This window comes from Triturus cristatus, chromosome 1_1 (assembly GCF_964204655.1).
Source record: "Triturus cristatus chromosome 1_1, aTriCri1.1, whole genome shotgun sequence".
NCBI lineage: Eukaryota > Metazoa > Chordata > Amphibia > Caudata > Salamandridae > Triturus > Triturus cristatus.
This window is the reverse complement of record NC_140579.1, coordinates 121,546,801-121,568,946: the sequence shown is the minus strand read 5'-3', so window position 1 is coordinate 121,568,946 and position 22,146 is coordinate 121,546,801. Positions and strand designations below refer to the sequence as shown.

The following is a 22,146-nucleotide window of genomic DNA, read 5'->3' as shown; positions in this document are numbered from 1 at the left end:
GGAAATCGTGGAAACAAATCTGCATTTCCTTTGTTTACTTTTGCATGGCTAAGGTAAACACAAGAAAGATACGAATATGGCTTTTCAAACATTTATTGAAACAATCATATTCTTGTATAAAAAGCATAAGCCTCAATTATTAGTAGGATGAAACAAAGCATTGTAACCAGTGTTACGAGAATGGTGAGGAAGGTAAACAGTTTAATCATTTTAACAACATCGTGTGATTATAATTATGTTATACTTATACTCCTATCTACTGCTACCTATGCAAGCAAGAGCCTAGTGGGAGGGCCCTCTGACAGACCCCTCTGGCAGCCTGTGTATGATGTGTCAGGCAGCCAGTGTGATGTAGAGCAGGCTATCATCCTTTGCAGGATAAAGCTCAGAGTTAACAGGGCTGCGTCTCTGTCACAGTGCGCACCGTTCCAGGAGAATCCCAGCAGAATTGTTGCTCTGCCGAATGTGGTTCTGAGGAAGTTTATATATTGAAAGCACTGTTTCACTCTCACTGATGCGATGGTTTGTCTGCAGCCTTAGAGCGGTCTCCAACCACAGAAGCAAATGCAAGGGTGTCACATTCAATGTGCCTGGCCATGGACAGACCATACTAGAAACATGATGCAGCACTCTACTACACCAGTGTGTTTATGGAAAATCTATAATGTTGTCAAATCTCCTTGTGTCCTTTTCCTGTTGGGGGTTGTGTGTGGGGTGGGGGGTTCTTGCTCCACATCTCTGCCTCATTCTTACTTGCTTTTACCTACACTTGACTTGTTTCCATTTGTTTTCCTGCTTGCTGCCTGCAACCAAAACATCCATTTACTGTTTTTCCACCACACTGTCTTATAAGTTTACTTTCTATTTGAAACTTTCCAAAAGGCAAAAACACTTAGGATACACAGCCCTGTGCATAACGTCGCCAGGCCTGCCCTGGTGCTGGCATCGGACACTTGTAGGTAACAGGGACCCAGCCCTTGTCCACTGTCCAGCATCCTGCTCAAGCCTTTACTTACTGAACAATTCCATTCACTGCTGCCTTTGGTGATGAGTTCTTGCCAACAATATAACATGTCGTCCATTGCTGGTGCACAGGAGCATCATCTTAGACGGGGTTACATTGGGTGGCAGATAGATGGGGAAAGGAAGAACATCACCTTTCGCATTCGGATGCCTTTTGGACTCACCTCTTACAGTACAAACCTTAGTCTGCGGATTCCTTTCCAAAACACTCTTCTGTGAAGGTGTGGCTTATAGAGCAGCCGGTTCAGCAATGGGGCCCTAGTCGCAGCTCCCGTATTGATGTAGCCAAGGTGTATTTTTCATTATGGGATTTCCTTCATTGAACAGTTGTTGTTAGCTTTGACAAGGCTTGTTGATGATGATGTGTAGCTGTAATTTATCCATCCTTCCTTCCTTCTCTCTTTCCTTCCTTCCTTCTCTCTTTCTCTCTCTTTCTCTCTCTTTTTCTCTTTTTTTCTCTTTTTTTTTCTCTCTCTCTCTTTTTCTTTCTTTCTTTCTCTCTCTTTCTTTCTCTCTCTTTCTCTTTCTCTCTCTTTCTCTTTCTCTTTCTCTTTCTCTTTCTCTCTCTCTTTCTCTTTCTCTCTCTCTCTCTCTCTTTCCCTTATTACCCCACCTGAACACATCACAAAAGAGCGTGCAGTGTGTAGCAGCTATACCTAAACCATCTCTCCTTCCACAGGTGTCCAAGGGGCAAGCGAAAGCTTGGAAGAAGAAGGAGGTGATTCCCTACAGCGTCCCCACAGAACTGGGACAGAAGAAAGGTACTCTGGGAGCCTGGGCAGTGACATGGAGTGAAGGGCGGCGTCAGAGGGCAGGGGTAACTGGCCATAGGAGGCGGGGACTAGGGAAAGGGGCGGGGCATCGGGTTCAAAGGTGAGCGTATTCTCAACACGACGGATCATACAATTTATGTGCTATATAGTTTTGTTCGTAGTGCTTAATTTCGAGAGAAAAACGTATTTTTAGGGGGAACCCCGATCTCCCCAGGCACATCGCACTTCTGTCACTGGCTGAAACGTATAGACAATAGAGAATGCCAGACTCCGACTGCAGCGAGTTGGTAAGGTGCGCAGACCGTTTCCACAAGGGGTGTTCATGAGAACGGGGAGGGTTCTAGAAAACGTTTTTCCCTGGTGGGTGCATATTTCAAAAGCTGTGTCATTCCTTCACCCTCTATCCCATCGAATTGTGATTACAATTGGCACATGTGACCATTGCTCTGTGTGCTCTGTGGAGAGGCCAAGGAATGGATGAACACCTGATGTAGTGACAGTATTTGATGCCACAGTGACCGGCGCTGTCAGAAGCTGGCACTGCACTCAGCCTCCACTGCAGATCTCTCAGTGGTGCCATCACGAGTACCCATCCGCTTCCTGAAGTGAGCAGACACAAGCAGCACCTCGGCAGTAAGCGCTGTACAGGACTCGTATGTTACACGAAAAACAAAACTGCAGAGCACACTAACGAGGAAACACTTGTAGGGAACAGGGTCGGCCATGTGATGCAACCTGAATTAAAAAGCATTGAATGGAACTGAATGCATCCCTGGCTTGGCTTACCTTGAGGCTTCTTGCTCAGATCATCAAAACAGATGTCATGGTGTTTGGTGTAAAGGTGAGGCCTTGCAGCAGAGGGCCTGGCAGAGGCCTGCCTCGAAGCCTGTCTTTAAACACTGCCAGTGCTGGGCTCATAAAGCCCTGACTTGCAACATTCACACTGGCATGCTGTCTCTCACTCTGTCTCTCTCAGGCAGCAGTGAGAGACTGCTCATCAGTTTTGTGTAAACCATAGAAAGGGTCCCCGTTCTGTAAAATACGTGCAGAGATCTCACCTCTCCGATCTTTTTCAGAGCGGAGGTCTGCGCCCGACGGCAGCGGTTCTGCACACATAAGCATACATTTTAGTAGTAAATGTGGGAGGGACAGGGGAGGGCTGGAAAATGCAGAATGCCTATGACCACTGGTGGCCCGTAACATTTTGAACAGGTGCAGCATCAAGGCTGGCATTGCACAGAGCCCGACTGGCACGCATTCAAAAACCTTTTTTGAAGACGTTGGCACCCGTGTACCTGCCTAGAGCATAGTTACTTGGTTGCGGTGAGGCTGCTCCACATATCACTGACCTACTGGGTTACGGCAATTTCCCAATAGATTGCAAACTAAAGAACCAACAGAAACAGCAGGACTCTGAGTGACAGCTGTAGGTGTTTCAGGGTACTGACATGGAGTATCACCTAACTGAGAATAGTGTCAGAACTCGCAACACTGCACTTACAGGGCCCAGGAATGGACTTGGGCACTGTAGGGGTACAGGGCTCATACACCCGTACCCTCACCACTGGCACAGGGCACCCAGCTATAGGGTTGGCTCATGTATGCCAAGGCAGTGGTTTGTGGGCATGGCACACGGGGATGTGTGCCATGTCGACTCTTTGTTTTGTTCTGCACCAAGACACTCAGCCTGCAAAGGCAGTGTGTGTGTGTGTGTCAGGGCACAGGGCCTCTAAGGGTGGCACAATAAGTGCTACAGCCCTTAGAGGTCTTCCCTGGGTACCGGGGGTACCATTTACCAGGGGCTGACCTGTGGCCAGAGAGGCCAATTGGGTTTAGGCTTCAATGCCGTTTTAGGGAAGGAACACAGGCCCTGGGTACCTGATAGGCAGGAGCCCAGGACACACTCAGTCAAAGTACATCAGCAATTCAGCAAAAAGTGGGGGCATACCATGCAAGAAAGAGGGCACTTTCTCACAAAAAGGCCTTGTAAAACTCAGCTGGAAACCTGCCCCCCTCCAACCTCCACCTCCCATTCGGAGGTTCCAGTCTCAGGAGCGGCAGGCCTCCAGAAACAGAAGAAAACAGACCGCAGTGACAACGGTGTCAGCTGTGTAGACAGGCTGCAGATGCTTCTGAAAAACGTTCACAATAACGGACCTTGTACCACCCCTGGTGCCAGTAGATGGTAGATATGTAGTCATGGGTGGGGAATGCTCTTTCTGTAATATCCAGGCCAGTAACCGGTCTATTTTATCGCCTTCCCTATGAAGTTGCGGTCGGTACTGTTTGAGTGTATATTTTATTTACATTAGTATTGAACATAAAATGTTTAACACATTTTTAATTTTCCCTATACTTTTCCATAAGGAAACTGCAGTCAAGCGCAGAGGTCGCTGAATATTAAAGTATATGGAAAAATAAAAAAGTATATCAAACTAAATAAAAAGTTAGTATACATATTTTATGTCAAATAATAATGTAAATTAATTGTATGCATTAATTTTAAATGTAGATTAAAAAATGGCATGCATTATTAACTATTTGAATGTATTATAATGAAGTAAAATTAGTTTTCTGTAGTTTGAGTACAAGAATAAATTCCCACATAAAATAAAACATTTGTTTATTTTGCATTAATGAAAAGTAAATTAATTATATTTTAATACAAGTATTGTTAAATTAATTTTTTTAATAAAAACATATTAAAATCGGTTGTAATTAAATAATATGTACTATTGTTACATATATTTATTTCTATTTTAAATAATTGAATCTAATTTGGGTTTTATTTTAAGTCCCAAACTCCAGTTTTTTTTTTTTGTACGGGAGGGTGTTGTGGTATCATTGGTTAGCCATATGTAGTGCTGGGCATAATACTATTTATTTATTCGCAGTAGTAACTTACACTCATACATTTACCCGTGCCTTTTTCAGAGATGGAGGTTGAGATGTACAATTCTATAGTTTTGATTTACTTTTCTCTAAGATTTTTTTTTAATAGCCAAAAGTAGTAAAGTTACTCAAAATTGCAAGAGCAAATTACATGTGTAAATTACTCAACAGTGTGTTTACTCTTGTGACTTGCCCAGTGTGTGTTAGACCTAGATAGGTACTGGAGCCGCTGAAGTAGGCCAAGAGCTGGACTTCAGCCATGGATGCTAATGTTATGCCTTTTACCTTTGTTGTATATTGCTTCCATTTGAAATCATTATTGCAAACACTGGAATCCAAATTCAGTTATTGACTGCTCTGACATCAGAGCAGTAAAAAACCTCACTCTGAAACTGGTGCTCTGGCAGTTGCTGATCTGCTGCTTGCCCAGGGACCACAAAGCATCGAGCAATTTAGACTGCCAGGCCTTCAGAATCAAAAAAGACTACTAGATACAGCAGAGAGCATCGGTGGGCATATTATAAGTTGGAAGGAGAACGCTAGTTCGGTATCCCAGCTGGTCATCTGGATCGAAATTCTGAAACCCTCTCCTCTGAGGCCTCCGACTACATGGAAAAGCTTTAATCAGGGGCCCCGTTGGACCTGCTCGCGAGATACAGACTGCATTAATCACAGCAATACCTCAGGTCTCGTTTGAGAATGGACTTTCTGGGGTTTGACGTCGACATGTCTTGTGTCCAGGACAAGCACCCATCTCCGAGGAGCCAGGCTTCGAGCCACAAGACTACACCAAACAGGTAGCTCCTGCTCTGGGCCCGCTCGCTACCGGAGTATAGTTTGGCACAAGAAAAGCATGGTGGTAAAGGGTATGAGCCTTGAAGACAAGCCTTCTTCCCCACCTGAGTCGTTGAGCTAGAACCTTTGGCACAGAAGATGATGCTAAAACGCATTTCAGCTCCATCCTCGATGCGGAGTGACACGACATCGACCATCGAGCTCCTGGCACAGCATGTTATCGGGTAGAGGAAGATTTATATTTATCCTAATTCCAGCAAGATCTTGACTCTCAATCCACTAAAGAGCCAGACCCAGCGCCTCTGAAAAAGAGGAAGCTGACATTCGAAGAGGCGTTCCCCATACTAAAGGTTTCAGCAGAAAGATACTGTCCATGTTCCTCAGCCGTGACCAAGCTCTGCTCCTCCACCACCACAGCTTTCACCTTCTCCACATCACCCCACCCACACTGACTCGGGTCAGGAGAGTCAGTTTGACCCTACCATGATGCTGCACTGCTGGATAATGAAGAAAATCCATGGCTTAATTTGGACCATCAGATTGACACCAACCTTGAGCCCTACACAGTGAAGGCTTCACCCCCACACGACACAACAGCGAGCCACAATGTCATTCAAAGAGCAGCAGAACACCACCGGATGGACTGTTTATCAGAGGAAGATGACTTCCTGATGGAGACTTCATCTAAAACAAAGAGGTCTATCCAGTTTCTGGCAACATACTAAAGTATAATATGAGTGATGGATGATTGCTTGAATTAATCCCAACCACTGGTAATTACTTGGGCCGCATCCCAGTCATCTTTATTTTGCACACCATGTCACCTCAGTGTGGTCCCACCTATATGGAAATCAGTCTTGACCCTCCTCCTCCTCCTGGGAACTCTCCAGCCCGAACTGCCAAGCCAGGTCCTCCGTTATCAGCATGACAAAATGCACTGCGGTACATTTTTAAGGAGCTGGTTAAGGCCTTTGGGTTAAACCTAGAATGGAGAAGATAGATAAGTAGGAGTCACTTACCACTGGACTTCCCGGTAACATATTCCACAAGGAAGAAATCCTCCGCTCAGGGATTGACTTGGCTTGGAAGCGTGTTGTAGTGGGAGCAGCATCACTCTGGCACACAGCCAACACCGTGGGCCTCGTCTTGAGGTACAATAGATACCATTGGAAAGAGCTAGGACAACTGGCCAAGCACCTGCCTGAGGCCTGCTGTAAACATGTCAGAGGTGAAAGAGGAGCTGAATAATTCAAATGAGAACATTTGCTGTGCATTAGATGCAGATATATCTCCTGGGAAATGAACACAGGCGTAGTCCTCAGAAGACATGTCTGGCTGCGAGTGTCCGGTTCAAGTCCTGAGGTCCAATGGCACATCATTCATGTTCCCTTTTTATGGTTAACACCGGTTTGGGCCCCAGGTAGGCACAGTCATGGGAAATATCAACAAGCAGTGGCATAGCCAATAGGTCTCGCCTTTGGGACCTTATAAGGTTTTAGCCATGCAACAGTTGATGTTATTATACCAAGGATATTGTGCTGCATAACTAAATACTTATAAGGTCCCAAAAGCGAGTCCTATTGGCTATGTCAATGCTTGTTGTTGAATGTTTGTGATACAGTGATATACTGCGTATTAATTATAGTTCTTCCCACCATGCACTGGCTTGACTACAACTACAGCACAACCTTAATATGTAATGGTTACTACACTTCTATAGTGCACATATAGCATTATTTGGGTTCTAGATGATGATATGCTAATTATTGCCCATCTCAATGGTACTCATTTTATCAACCTCAGTAAGTTGCCCAGGCAGACGATTGAAAGGCTGAGCACACCTGGGATTTGCACCCATGGCCTTCAAGCAGTACAGAGATCTCTACAAAGGCTGCATTGATTCACCATAGCTCTCCATCTATGAATTAGATTAACCTGGTGTAGGGATTTTTTTTTCTAGCTATATTTTCCTGAGAGGTTGGTGAACCCTGCCTGGATTTGACACGGACTCCTGGGTTACACACAGTTCTCATCAGCAGGTTAGAACCAGCTCAATAATATGTTTTGCTTCAGATGTCTGTTCATGGAGTGAAAACACATAAAGTCCGTAGGCCCCAGAAGATTTCAGAGGAAAAGACCGAACAGAAGGGACCGCCTCTCCAGAAAGGCATCTCGCTCTCAGCAAAGTAACTGTTTGATCTGATTATTTTGTTTACAGAGTTTAACTCCTAAACAGGTTTCTTGGCGCTAACAATTTGTTTCCAAGCATACTGCAGGAGAGCCGACTGTGCTCTGCTGCAAGGCGATGCGATGCTTGTAGCTAAGGGTGCAGTAGAGCCTAGCAGGGGGGGTCATAATTATTATTTTTTGTTTGTTGACCAGGACTGGAGTATGCTGGTAAAGTGTTCTCTATTTTATGAACTCGCAGAATATATTTTTTTAACGATGATAAGGTCTCCGCTGCATAAACATTTTACAAATTTTATTTTCCCTGGGTCTGAACTTTCTAATATTGGCCGGGACTTGATCAGGGTGTTTGATCTAACAAGCATTTGACGTGCGACGCGGGAAGCTTGTAGTAATGTTAAAAAAAAAAAAATACACGTTGGTGATGCGCGCGCAGCAGCACGAGAGGGTGATCGCGCTGGAAGGGAGGCAGATGTCGGCTGGCGCGTGCACGCTCGCGTGAACGCAAGCGCTAGGCCACCAAAAGCCTGTGGCAGCACTTTGGAAACCCATACACTAAATGTCTCGCAGAGCAGCGCATGCGCTGGCTCAGCGAGACCTAAAAAGTACATGGCCTAAGCCACTGCACACACCAGATGCAAACCAGTAAAAATAGTTTCGCGGGCAGCTGGTGAGAGTGAGTGCCAAAGCTGCCGCATCCCAGCTCCATTCAGCAGCAGCCATGTCAGGAGGGAGAACATCAGAAGGCATTCTCCAGAGGAGCTGTCTGTTGTTTACAAGTTTGTTTCCAGACACCTTTGTATGTGCACTGTTGTAATTGATGTCTCTTATCCCTTAGACACCTCAGTGCCGCTGCCCAGCTCCTACAGCCCATGCTACGTTGAGGCCGCCTGGTACCCATGGTGGGTCAAAGAGGGCTTCTTCAAGCCTGAAATTCAGGTAAGGAAAAGAGATGAAATGAATAGATATGAATACATTCCTCTTTCTGGTCGATGCCGGAGATCACAGCACCCTTTGCCCACCCAGCCTTACAGTGGCATACTATTTATCACATTGCCTGTCCGCTGGATGTGCCCAGTCCGCGGAGTGGCATGTTCTGTATAGTCTAGTAAGCTGCCCACCCTAGATGTACTCTTTCTCTCTAGGCCAATGACCAGGGCCCATCCCATTAGAAGGGACAGGCTCAGCATCCCTGTGCAAGTCCTAGACGTGAGTGGTGGGTGGCACTCCCCTCCTCCGATGACTGCCCTCGCACTATCGCACCAGTCTCCCTATTTGGTTTTTATTCCTCTCCTGACCATCTGTTGTGCTCTTTCATCTTAGTGATGTCATATGCTTGTGCCTAGCTGTCTGTCCCCAGAGCCTTTACCAGCTCCAGGTGGCACGAGCTTTATCATTTCTTTGCTTTCCATTGTGTTTTTTGACCTGATCTGAATGTCCTTTTTCTTTTGGCCTTTGTGGCTGGTGCAGAGCCGGCTGCCTCATGCGCAGGAGCGGACCTTTTCCCTCTGCATCCCACCGCCGAACGTCACTGGCTCTCTCCACCTCGGACATGCCCTCACTGTCTCTGTGGAAGATGCCCTTGTGCGCTGGTGAGTACCTAGAAGAGAGGCGTGCCAAGGGCTGTGACCTCATCAGAGGATGCCAGTTGCCATCAATATACCCCCTTTCAGAATGTGCATTGTTAGGGCTGTACCATCCTCACCAGCTGCCTGAGTCTGAAATGCACCCTCCACACAAACTGAAAAGCACCAGAGTTGTACCATCCACACAGACTGCAGAACATGTGCAGTCTACCCTCCGCACAAGCTGAAAAGCACCAGAGTTGTACCATCTACACAGGCTGCAGAACACTTGCAGTGTACCCTCCACACAAACTGAAAAGCACCAGAGTTGTACCATCCACACAGGCTGCAGACCACGTGCAGTGTACCCTCCACACAAGCTGAAAAGCACCAGAGTTGTACCATCTACACAGGCTGCAGAACACGTGCAGTGTACCCTCCACACAAACTGAAAAGCACCAGAGTTGTACCATCCACACAGGCTGCAGACCACGTGCAGTGTACCCTCCACACAAACTGAAAAGCACCAGAGTTGTACCATCCACACAAGCTGCAGAACACGTGCAGTGCACCCTCCACACAAACTGAACAGCACCAGAGTTGTACTATCCACGCAGGCTGCAGAACACGTGCAGTCTACCCTCCAATCAAACTGAAAAGCACCAGACTTGTACCATCCACACAGGCTGCAGAACACTTGCAGTGTACCCTCCGCACAAACTGAAAAGCACCAGAGTTGTACCATCCACACAGGCTGCAGAACACGTGCAGTGTACCCTCCAAACAAACTGAAAAGCACCAGACTTGTACCATCCACACAGACTGTAGAACACGTGCAGTGTACCCTCCGCACAAACTGAAAAGCACCAGAGTTGTACCATCTACACAGGCTGCAGAACACGTGCAGTGTACCCTCCGCACAAACTGAAAAGCATCAGAGTTGTACCATCCACACAGGCTGCAGAACACGTGCAGTGCACCCGCCAAACAAATTGAAAAGCACCAGAGTTGTACCATCCACACAGGCTGCAGAACACGTGCAGTCTACCCTCCGCATAAACTGAAAAGCACCAGAGTTGTACCATCCACACAGGCTGCAGAACACATGCAGTGTACCCTCCTCCCAAAATGCACCCTTTCTGGGATGTACCATCTACACAGGCTGCAGAACACGTGCAGTGTACCCTCCACACAAACTGAAAAGCACCAGAGTTGTACCATCTACACAGGCTGCAGAACACGTGCAGTGTACCCTCCGCACAAGCTGAAAAGCATCAGACTTATACCATCCACACAGGCTGCAGAACACTTGCAGTGTACCCTCCGCACAAGCTGAAAAGCATCAGACTTGTACCATCCACACAGGCTGCAGAACACTTGCAGTGCACCCTCCGCACAAGCTGAAAAGCATCAGTCTTGTACCATCCACACAGACTGGAGAACAGTTGCAGTGTACCCTCCTCACAAGCTGAAAAGCACCAGACTTGTACTATCTACACAGGCTGCAGAACACTTGCAGTGTACCCTCCGCACAAACTGAAAATCACCAGACTTATACCATCTACACAGACTGGAGAACACGTGCAGTGTACCCTCCGCACAAACTGAAAAGCACCAGAGTTGTACCATCCACACAGGCTGCAGAACACGTGCAGTGTACCCTCCGCACAAACTGAAAAGCACCAGAGTTGTACCATCCACACAGGCTGCAGAACACTTGCAGTGTACCCTCCACACAAGCTGAAAAGCACCAGACTTGTACTATCTACACAGGCTGCAGAACACGTGCAGTGTACCCTCCGCACAAACTGAAAAGCACCATTTGTACCATCCACACAGGCTGCAGAACACGTGCAGTGTACCCTCCGCACAAACTGAAAAGCACCAGAGTTGTACCATCTACACAGGCTGCAGAACATGTGCAGTGTACCCTCCACACAAACTGAAAAGCACCAGAGTTGTACCATCCACACAGGCTGCAGAACACTTGCAGTGTACCCTCCGCACAAGCTGAAAAGCATCAGACTTGCACCATCCACACAGGCTGCAGAACACTTGCAGTGTACCCTCCACACAAGTTGAAAAGCATCAGACTTGTACCATCTACACAGGCTGCAGAACACGTGCAGTGTACCCTCCGCACAAACTGGAAAGCACCAGAGTTGTACCATCTACACAGGATGCAGAACACTTGCAGTGTACCCCCCACACAAGCTGAAAAGCATCAGACTTGTACCATCTACACAGGCTGCAGAACACGTGCAGTGTACCCTCCGCACAAACTGGAAAGCACCAGAGTTGTACCATCTACACAGGCTGCAGAACACGTGCAGTGTACCCTCCGCACAAACTGAAAAGCATCAGAGTTGTACAATCCACACAGGCTGCAGAACACGTGCAGTGCACCCTCCGCACAAACTGAAAAGCACCAGAGTTGTACCATCTACACAGGCTGCAGAACACGTGCAGTGTACCCTCCGCACAAACTGAAAAGCATCAGAGTTGTACCATCCACACAGGCTGTAGAACACGTGCAGTGTACCCTCCTCCCAAAATGCACTGTTTCTGGGATGTACCATCTACACAGGCTGCAGAACACGTGCAGTGCACCCTCCGCACAAACTGAAAAGCACCAGACTTTCCATCCACACAGGCTGCAGAACATGTGCAGTGTACCCTCCACACAAGCTGAAAAGCATCAGACTTGCACCATCCACACAGGCTGCAGAACACGTGCAGTGTACCCTCCGCACAAGCTGAAAAGCATCAGACTTGTACCATCTACACAGGCTGCAGAACACGTGCAGTGTACAATCCGCACAAACTGAAGAGCATCAGAGTTGTACCATCCACACAGGCTGTAGAACACGCGCAGTGTACCCTCCTCCCAAAATGCACTGTTTCTGGGATGTACCATCTACACAGGCTGCAGAACACGTGCAGTGCACCCTCCGCACAAACTGAAAAGCACCAGACTTGTACCATCCACACAGGCTGCAGAACACGTGCAGTGTACCCTCCGCACAAACTGAAAAGCACCAGAGTTGTACCATCCACACAGGCTGCAGAACATGTGCAGTGTACCCTCCACACAAACTGAAAAGCACCAGAGGTGGACCATCCACACAGGCTGCAGAACACATGCAGTGTACCCTCCGCACAAACTGAAAAGCACCAGAGTTGGACCATCCACACAGGCTGCAGAACACGTGCAGTGTACCCTCCGCACGAACTGAAAAGCACCAGAGTTGTACCATCCACACAGGCTGCAGAACACGTGCAGTGTACCCTCCGCACAAACTGAAAAGCACCAGACTTGTACCATCCACACAGGCTGCAGAACACGTGCAGTGCACCCTCCACACAAACTGAAAAGCACCAGAGTTGTACCATCTACACAGGCTGCAGAACACGTGCAGTGTACCCTCCTCTCAAAATGCACCGTTTCTGGGATGTACCATAGCCACAGGTCCTACAGTGTCCTTAGTGAACCACAAGCCAATCAGAGGTACTCCATCCTAACGAGGCCAGTAGTAGGGGCTGAAATATTGCAGAGAATCAAAAGTCCCGGTTTTGTCCAGTCGGGCATTGCTGCACTCAGACTTGAATTCCCTCTTTTTCACTGGTGCCTTTTTAGGAACCTGTAATACAAGTCTGTGCATAGAGTCCAGGTACTACCAAATGTTGCTGGTATACATGTCCATAATTTAGATTTGATGCTATACTGAGGTTTTACTCTAGAGCAGTGAAGCTAAAAATGTCTTGCTTCTGAGAGGATTTACATACCCACATTTTCCTGCATGAACCTTTATTTTACAGTGATATTCTAGGTGTTCTGCACAGATTATTATGGGTGGGGGGTATATTTTCTATTATATGATATGCTCTTTTTCTCGCACATGTGTTTCCTGTCTATGTCATTGAAGCTGTGTGTTGTGAGTTGAAAAAAAAATGGTATGTATGAATATGGTATTTGTATAGGCCATACCTAGCCAAAAGGCAGCGGAGCGCTGTACCTGGTTACAGACCAGCGTAAATTCAATGAGTAAGAGCAGAGGACCTGACGGTTCATAAATTGTGATGTAGTGCTCTTTCAAGATTTAAGTCTATAATTCTTTGCTAAATTGGAGCAGCGTAGGGGTGGTCCTGATCGATAAAGGGTTATTGTTCCAGATCTTGGGTGTCTTGTTTTTTTTTCTTCTTTTTTACTCTTCTTTCCTGCAGTCTGATGGTGACCTACCTGAGGATGAGCCGAGATCCACCAGAGATGGTCAACTTGTCTGCAACATGAGCGGGGTGCTGTTTGTGATAGTTCTGTAAAGGATGCAGCTGGTTTTGAAGATAGTAGGAACCGACAAGCGGAGCCATGTTTCTTCAGGCCCTCAATGAAACATGCTGCGGCGAGTAGGATGTCCCTACGGGGGCCTGGGTGGAGTCTAGGAGGCCCCGCAGCAGGGCAGTGCCACCATCCAGATACGAGAGCACGAAGAGGCAGGTCTGAAGCTGCTCTCTGGAAGAAACGGTTTGACTTTCTTTAGAAGAGAGAGCTAGTGCCAGACTGTTTTTGGTTTTTTTGCGATGCGCTCCTTGAAAATGAGATCGGTGTCCAGGGTGAATCGGGGGACATGCCATTCGATGGAATTTGTGGTTCAATGCGGTCAAGGTTCATGTGATTGAGCCACATTTCTTCTGTGTCTTGTTTGTTCTTGGAAATAATAGGAATTCTGTCTTGGTTATGCTGGCCTTCAGGTAGGTGCTGGACACCCAGGTCTGGATGATATGCAAGCAGTGTTTGAGGGGTTGGATGTGTGAAGCAGAGGAGTCTTTCAAGTAGTGTTCTATATCATCGGCATGTTGGTGAATCGTGATGCTTTATCTGTGAGACAAGCGGCTCGATGTAACATTTGAGGACGGCAGTGGACAGTATGGACTCCGGGTGTATTATTTTTCTTTGAATAGAATGAGTTGTTTCGTAGGTTTGATGCTTTTGTGCACTTCTTTCTAACTAACCTTGTGCAGTCAGCAGGGGGTCTGCGAAGCCTTCTTTAGCTGCTTACCTACCTTGGCTTGGACTGTGCTACAAGCTATCTCTCTTTTTTGTATTTCCACATTTATTTACATTTTTGGTTATCAAACACATGCTTGACTAGTGCTTGTGACATTTTGGAGGTGGCACAAACCACCGGGCCCGAGAGGTGTTGGACTCCTGACACCCAGGTTGAGGATGTTCTGACCCCCACGTTCTACAAAGTGATACACAAGCTGGTCACATACTCTTCCATCCCCCGCCCCCCAACCCCTTTTCAGTGGTTGTGCAGGAATGTGACCGCTCTCTTGTGTTGCAGGAGGAGGATGCAGGGATGGAAGGTACTGTGGGTGCCGGGGTCCGATCACGCAGGGATTGCCACTCAGGTGAGTGTGAATAATGGCCTCAGGTGAGAGAGGTGATGGTGGGGCTAGCTAGTTCCACTGGTGATAGTGCGAGCATGTGAGCGAGTGGATAAGTGTGCCCGTAAGTGAGTGAACCTGTGCGGCAGCCACCTGTAAGTATAGAGGGCATTTAGAAGCATTACTTGAATATGACGTGTGTTGTGTATGCCACGACCTTCTGACCTTGGTGCCTTGGGTCAGGCGGCATTCACTGCTTTCATAGCTGTGTTCACTCCCTCCACAGGCGGTTGTGGAGCGGCACCTCTGGAAGGAACGGGGGCTCCGGAGGCACTCCCTTGGGCGAGAGGAGTTCCTTAGCGAGGTCTGGAAGTGGAAAGAACAGTGAGTAGCAGCCTCATTGCCTCTGCCAAAGTGCTTTAGCATTCCTTAACTGCACACATGATCCACTCATGCCACCCACCACATACTAGTAGAAAGGAAGGAAGACTGCATTGAGTGGCCCAGGGTTTGTGCCCCAGGGGCCAAAAGAGAAGCAGAGATACCTCCACTCGTGCAGGGGCCGCTTCACCTTAACCGACTTCTAACGTGTGTCCGCACTCCCCATGTAGGTCCAAGATCCCTTGGGGCTGCACTGCCTCCTGTCCTGCCACACAAGAAATCCTAGACCAATCCCTCTCTCCCATCAGCAGTGAGTATTTACTGCTGGAGTGAGCTCTGGCTTCTGCTGCAGCATCAAAGTGATACTAAACCAGCCACATCCATGACCAGCCAACCCTAGAGGAACAAGAACCAGCTCTGTCCTGCTAGACTATGATATAGAAGAAAGACTTGCCCTTAGCGGCCAGCAAGGAACACAGAAGAAAGACTCTTAGGCTATTAACTGCCTCTTTATGTTTTCCTTTGTATTTTTCTCTTCTGTAGTCGGCTTTTTCCTTCCCTCCTATCCTTGACACTGTGTTCTTTGGTTTTCACATTTAGGAAAGGGGATGAGATCTTCCACCAGCTGCGGACCCTGGGAGCCTCACTGGACTGGGACCGCGCCTGCTTCACCATGGACCCGGTGCGTAAAGCCAAAGGCTTCACTGCGGCCTTCCCAATATTCTACTTCCCTTGTGCATGCAATGGCTGCTGTGATTGTCTCCTTGAGGTTGTTTGTCTTGTGTCAAATAAATTGTGTCTTGTCAGTTGAAGTCAGCAGTGCTTGTCTTTACCGACTGGTATGTTGTCCTGTGTAATGCTTCTCTCGCTGACAGAGTTGTTATTCTCTCATCGGAAATCTATTGTGCTGGTGCTTGTCTTTACCTGCCGATACCAAAGAGAATGATGGACGGAGCGTTTGAGCAAATCAAACCCTCACCACGAGTCAACTGATCTGGGTTTAATCCATCATCATTCTTTAGCTCACTCCACCACCCCAGTTCAGACACGGCCATATGCAAATCAGTCTGACCCTGTGCCTCATGGGAACAGTCCAGCCCGAACTGCCAAGCCATGTCTTCCCTGGACCAGAAACAAGCATCCTGGGACCGGTTTCGGGTTCATAACCCTAATCAGCCTGGCTATCTTGAATCCAGTGGCAAAGTGAGCAAGGGACCAACGTCCGGGCATACCCTGCCAACTTAGGGCGAACAAAGCGATACCAAAGAGGATGATGGACGGAGCATTTGAGCAAATCAAACACTCACCCCCAGTCAACTGATCTGGGTTTAATCCATCATCATTCTTTAGCTCACTCCACCACCCCTCTTCAGACACAGCCATATGCAAATCAGTCTGACCCTGTGACTCATTGGAACAGTCCAGCCTGGACTGCCAAGCCATGTCTTCCCTGGACCGGAAACAAGCATCCTTGGACCGGTTTTGGGTTCATAACCCTCATCAGCCAGGCTATCTTGAATCCAGTGGCAAAGTGAGCAAGGGACCCACGACTGGCCATACCCTGCCAACTTAGGGCGAACAAAGCGATACCAAAGAGGATGATGGACGGAGCGTTTGAGCAAATCAAACACTCACACCCAGTCAACTGATCTGGGTTTAATCCATCATCATTCTTTAGCTCACTCCACCACCCCAGTTCAGACATGGCCATATGCAAATCAGTCTGACCATGGTGAGCAAAAAAACGATGGATTTAGGCCCAGATCTCTGTACTGGGGTGAATGTATGACATTGTTCTGCATTCTGTCCATCAATAGTTCTTTTTGCATTTGTCACCCCGAGTGGGACGGGTATGCTCAGACATGAGTCCCGTGCTCTCCATGCCACTGGAGTCAAGCTATCCTGGCTGAAGTGGGGTGAAACCCCGAAACTGGTCCTAGGATGCTTGTTTCCAGTCCAGGGAGGACCTGGCTTGGCAGTTCGGGCTGGACTGTTCCCATTGGGCACAGGGTCAAGACTGATTTGCATATGGCTGGGTCCAAACTGGAATGGCATGGTGAGCAAAAAAAGGATGGATTTAGGCCCAGATCTCTGTACTGGGCTGAACGTATGACATTGTTCTGCATTCTGTCCATCAATAGTTCTTTTTGCATTTGTCTTTACCTGCCGGCACGCTGTACTTCTAATTCTCGTCCCTAGCAAGCTTGTATTCATCTTAGATGGCCTTTACGTCTTCTGTCCGATTGCTGGAGCGCTTGTCGATGCTCTGAGATGTGGCCATGCACTAGTGTTTAGTACAGCGAGATGGCATGTCTCTCTACTATACTATACTGTACTGTACTATGATGGAGGCTTCAGGCAACCTGAGTGTACTGCCCCTCAGAGCAGGTGCCTGCACGTCTGCTTACATTATGTTTTATTCCTCTATAGTGGAGCTGTGCCGGTTGGAAGGACCAGGTTGTCTGGATGCTGAAAAGTTGTGTTTTCTGAAATCTATCACTTCTTTTGCTGACTCTTATTCTGGAATGTTTTAACCAAGTTTTCTTGCCTGTCTGTATCTCCTTATAGAATTTTTCCTTGGCTGTTACAGAGGCGTTTGTGCGATTGCACGAGGAAGGACTGGTGTACCGCCAGCGGCAACTTGTCAACTGGTCGTGCGCCCTGAGGTCTACAATCTCAGATATTGAGGTGGGCTGAGTTCACCGTGGTTTCAGAACTTTGGGTCTCAGATCTGTCTCTGCTCTTTCACCACCAGCATCTGGGTATTTTAGTACTGAGAACGAGTACTGTCCTGTGTCAAAGAACAGCACGGGGATCCACACACAAATGTATCTCGCCCCTAAGCCATGCTCCAGTGGTCCATTCCACACACAGTGCAGCAAACGCATCACTGCAGCACTCCCAGATCAGCCAGGGCACTTTAACTCTGACTCAAATTAACTGTGCAGCTCCAGCAAAGGGGTTCTCGCATTTCCCTGCCTGTGCCCCCCCCCCCCATTGAGATACTTCATGGTTCCTTCCAAACTGTGACACTTCTTTGTCCCGGTAGGTGGAGAGCAGACCAGTGTCCGGCCGCACGTACCTGTCCATTCCAGGGTACCAGGACAAGATCCCGTTTGGGCTCATGGTGACCTTTGCCTACAAGGTGGACGGCGAAGGTGAGAGCTGGTGACCTTTGCCCTTAGTGTGAACTGTGAGTGTGAGTAAATGGCGCCTGAGCAATTGAGGTCAGGAATGTATGCCCTAGCAGGAAATCGGGGAGAGCGAGTCACCCTGTTTGACCCTTCCAACGGACTCACAGGAGGGTTCTCCCTCCTAAAAATCCTTAGGAAGAAATGGGCTCCAGTAAGGGTGCAACAACAGAATCTAAAAAACAGACACCTTAGTAGCAAAAATATTTTGGGTCACAAAAAGGAAATGTTGCCATAGTAGTCCCTGACATTTAAGCAAACTACTTTGTGTGTGCAACTTGTGAAAGGGCAGAATGCTGTCACTCACGTTAAAGTTAGGCCGTGGTTGAAGTGGGCGGAGCCATGAGCCTATGCTGTAATATTGGCTGCACTGGGAGGAAGAAAAATGTTAGTGATACAATAACAGGCCATACAAGTAAGTATATATACTTATAATTTTAGTGAAATCAAAAGGTCTTGGCACCAGACCTAACCACACACAACTACACACCACACACAATTCAGTAGGCATGTTGCGGAACAGAAGGCTCCTGGAATAAATGAATTGATGTAGAGCAAGGCAGACCATATACTTGCAACATATATCAAGTGGCCCTATTCTCTGGAATTGCCCTCTTCTAAGAAACACAAGGAATGTTGTTTCAAACAGCTGTTGTGATAGTAATCAGAAGCATGGCGCGCATTGGTAGAGTGGCACATTCTCATCATGGATCATTACCCCCAGGTCCCTCCGTCCTCGTCCCATTCCTCACAAGTGGAGATTACTATCTCCGCGACAGAAAAAAGAACAGGAGCATGCTGGGATACCTAACCCACTCCCGCCGGGAGTACATAAGCGGTACCAGCCCAGCATGCAGCCTATTCTTTTTTTCTGTCTTCCGACAGAATGGGACGTGTTGCTGACTTACCTGTGTGTTTCTTCAATGGATGTCTCGTAGGGCTGCTGGGCTGTCCTCGATGTCCTGTTCCGCGTCTCCTGGCCTGCCGGGCTTGCTGGGAGTCGCGTTGATGGGCGCCCGGCCCTTTGCGGCTGGGGCGCCGGATCTCCGGATTTCTTCCGGGTTACAGCGCGCGTCTTCCTACGGCTTGGCCAGGCTGGAAGACGCGCTGATGTGGCTGTTATGGGGGTCGAGGGGCTGCGCCGGGCGGTGCTCCTGGTCTCCCTGCCTGGCTTGTTGGTGTGCTGCTCGCCTTCTTTCCTCCCTGTTGCCCCTGCTGTTCCTGATGTTGGTGCAGGGGCGGACCTTGATGGGGGTCGGTGTCTGGCCGGTTGCTGCAGCACTCTTCCTCGCCCGGCGCTGGTGTCTTGGAGGGCGCCTGGGCTGGATCTTGGGAGCAGGGCACTTTTGGTGTGCTCTTCCTGCGCCTGTGGTGAGTACCGCATAGCGGTTCCGCTTTTCTTCGCTACATGTTCCTCTGGCTCTGTGGTCTGTGCTTTGCCTGCTGGGTCTGGCTGTGCGCGGTGGGCTGCTTCGGCGGTCTTGGCTGGGGGACCTGCTTGACTGCTTGGCTGCTTTGGTGGTATTTTCACCTTGCTTGCTGCTGGCGCTTTCTACTCTGGGACCTGACATCCTCTGGTCTCTCCGTCTGCTGGTTGATTCCTGTTGGGGATGGTCCGTGCTGGCTTGTGGCGCTCCCTGTTCCTGCTTGCTGGGTTGGGGGCGTTGCGTGGCTTTCTGCACTGTGTCTCTGCCTTGCTTCCCGGTGCTGCGGGTGGGGGGGGGGGGCTTCCTCCTCCGGTTGTGGGTTCCCTGTCCTCCTTGTTTTCCGCTTGCTCGGCGCTTGTTGCTGGATGGCGTCTGGGCGGGGGTTTGGGGGACGGTCTCTGTTTGGTGGTGTTGGCCTGTCCCCCTGGTGGGTGCCGCATTTCTTTCTTCCCTGTGCTGCGCTCTTCTGCTGTACTGGCCTGCGGCCTTGGCTCCCTGTTTTCCGCTGCTGGGGGTGTGCCGGGGCTGGCGGGTGCTGTGGCCGTCCGCCCGTTCCCCGGTGCACGCTTCTGCTCTCCTGGGCTTTTTCATTTTTGGGTGGGGTTCGGCCTGGTTCGTTCCTCTGGCCTGTGGGCTTCCGGCCTTCCTGCCCTGCGTGCTTCTGTTCTCCCTGGTTGGATGTCCGCCTTGGTTGCCTGTTGCCCGGCTTCTTCCACCTACTGCCTGTCCGCCCTGTTGGTTCCTGTCTGTTCTTGTGGATTCGGGCCTGGTGCGTGCCTATCTGGGTGCCTGCCTGCGGCTCCTGATGCTGGGCGCTTCTTGCGTCCTTCCGGGGGTGTTGGTGGGGCCCGTGCTCGGGGTGCCTTGTTTCTTTCTGCCCCCCTGTGCCTGGCCGGTGCTCTGGGCTTCGCTGTGTGGGGTTTCCTGGCCTGTGGCCTTTCCTCCCTGCTGGCGCCTGGTCATGTCTTGGTGTATCGGCTGGGCGCGCCGGTGCCCTTGCGTTCGCTCCTCTCCTGCCCTCCGGCGTGCCCTCCTGCCTGGGTTGGTGGGCTCCTCCCCCGGCGGGTTCCCTGTGGGTGAGGTACGTGCTGGTTGTGGGTCGAGGAGGTGGGCCTGTGGCCCCCCGGTATTCCCCCATCTGCGGCCCCTCTGCTCTTTCACTTGGCCCCTGCTTGTGTTTGGCTGGGTTGCTTCTTGCGTCCTGCGTCTGGGTCCTTGGTGCTTCCGGCCTCCCTGTTTCTTGGGTTCCCGGGGGGGGGGGGGGGGCCGTTGTGCCCTCCCTCTGTCCCGGTAGGTCTTGGCCTTGGTTGGCTTTTGGCTCCGGGGCTGTCCTGGTGGGGCCCCTGGTGGGCTTTCTGGCTGGTGTTGCTGCTTGCCTCTTACCTTTTGCCTGGTGCTGTGTTGTGTTGCGCTGGGTTGGCTGGTGGGGTTTGGTTTCCTGTTGTGGTTTCCTTTTCCCCTCGTGTCTCTTCTTTGTGGTTTGGGGTCGTTTGCCTCTCGCTACCGCTCCTTTTGCCTCCTGTGGTGGCTGGGTGTGGTGGGTCTTCCTTGGCTTCTGCCTGGGTGGATCCTTGGTTTCTTGGGTGCGCTGCTTCTGTGCCCCTCCCTGTTTGTGGGTTCGGGCTGCCCTGTGCCCTTCTTTCCTGCTTGTGGGTGCAGCTCCCGGTGTCCTCCCCGCCGTGCCTTCTCTTGGGCTTGGCCGGTGGTTTTGTTGGTGGGGCTGCCAGTTGTGGTCTGGTGTCGGCCTCCCCTGGTGTGTGGGCCGCGTTGCTGCATCCCCGCTCCCCTTTTTCGGCCTTGTGCTGGTGGTTGGCTTTGCCTGGGCCCTGGGGCTGTGGTTTTCCCCCTGTGGGCCTGTCCTTGGGCTTGTGCGTTTCCCGCTCCCGTGCTGCCTGCTTTTGGCCTGTGGTGTCTCTGCCGTTGCTCTTGCTGGCTCTGCGTGGTTAGTTCTTCCCTTTTTGGGTATGTTCCCGCTCCCCCTGAGGGTCGTGCGCCTTTGGTTTCTCCGGGCTCCCCTCCTTTGGTTTGGGGGTGCCTGGGGTGTTCCAGAGTGCTGCTGGGGCCTCCGCTCTGCCTCTGTGGCGTTTGCTCCCTTACGGTCCTTGTTTTTGGCCTTCCTTTACGGGGTCCCTGTCTGGGTCCCTGCCTGGGTTCTTCCCTGGCCGCTCGTTCCCTGGTGCTTTTGTGCCTCTTTTTGGCCTCTTGCTGGCCGGTGGTTCTGGCGCTGTTGGTCTGGGTGCAGGGTTGGTCCTGTGTACTTTCCTGTGCTGCTCCTTTGCGCCTGGCTGGTGAGCTGTGACCTTTGTGTTGGTTGCTGGTTGTGGCTTGCCTGTCTCCCTCTCTGTTCCCCAGCTGCTTCTCCTCTCTTGGTGGCTTGGCTTGCTTTGGTGCTGGTCCCTGGGCCCCTTCTTGGTTGGGTTTTGGGGTTGGGTCGGTTGGCCCTTTGCCTCTCCTTTCGGGTTCTGTTGCTCCGTTTTGGGGTCCTCCGGGCTGGCTGGCTTGTGCGTTGTCCGGTTGGCTTCCT

The 22,146-nt window shown here is 49.8% G+C and overlaps 1 protein-coding gene across 4 annotated transcripts in view; it reads left to right on the top strand.

Moving 5' to 3' along the window:
- VARS2 (valyl-tRNA synthetase 2, mitochondrial) overlaps positions 1–22,146 on the top strand; it is a 234,331-nt gene that overhangs the window by 59,818 nt on the left and 152,367 nt on the right. For all 4 annotated transcript variants that reach the window (XM_085613745.1, XM_085613770.1, XM_085613753.1 and 1 more), the window contains 8 exons: positions 1,703–1,784; positions 8,509–8,609; positions 9,141–9,262; positions 14,581–14,647; positions 14,910–15,007; positions 15,605–15,686; positions 17,573–17,692; positions 18,054–18,162. In XM_085613745.1, the coding sequence (XP_085469871.1) occupies positions 1,703–1,784; positions 8,509–8,609; positions 9,141–9,262; positions 14,581–14,647; positions 14,910–15,007; positions 15,605–15,686; positions 17,573–17,692; positions 18,054–18,162 (781 nt within the window). The remainder of the gene's footprint in view (positions 1–1,702; positions 1,785–8,508; positions 8,610–9,140; positions 9,263–14,580; positions 14,648–14,909; positions 15,008–15,604; positions 15,687–17,572; positions 17,693–18,053; positions 18,163–22,146) is intronic.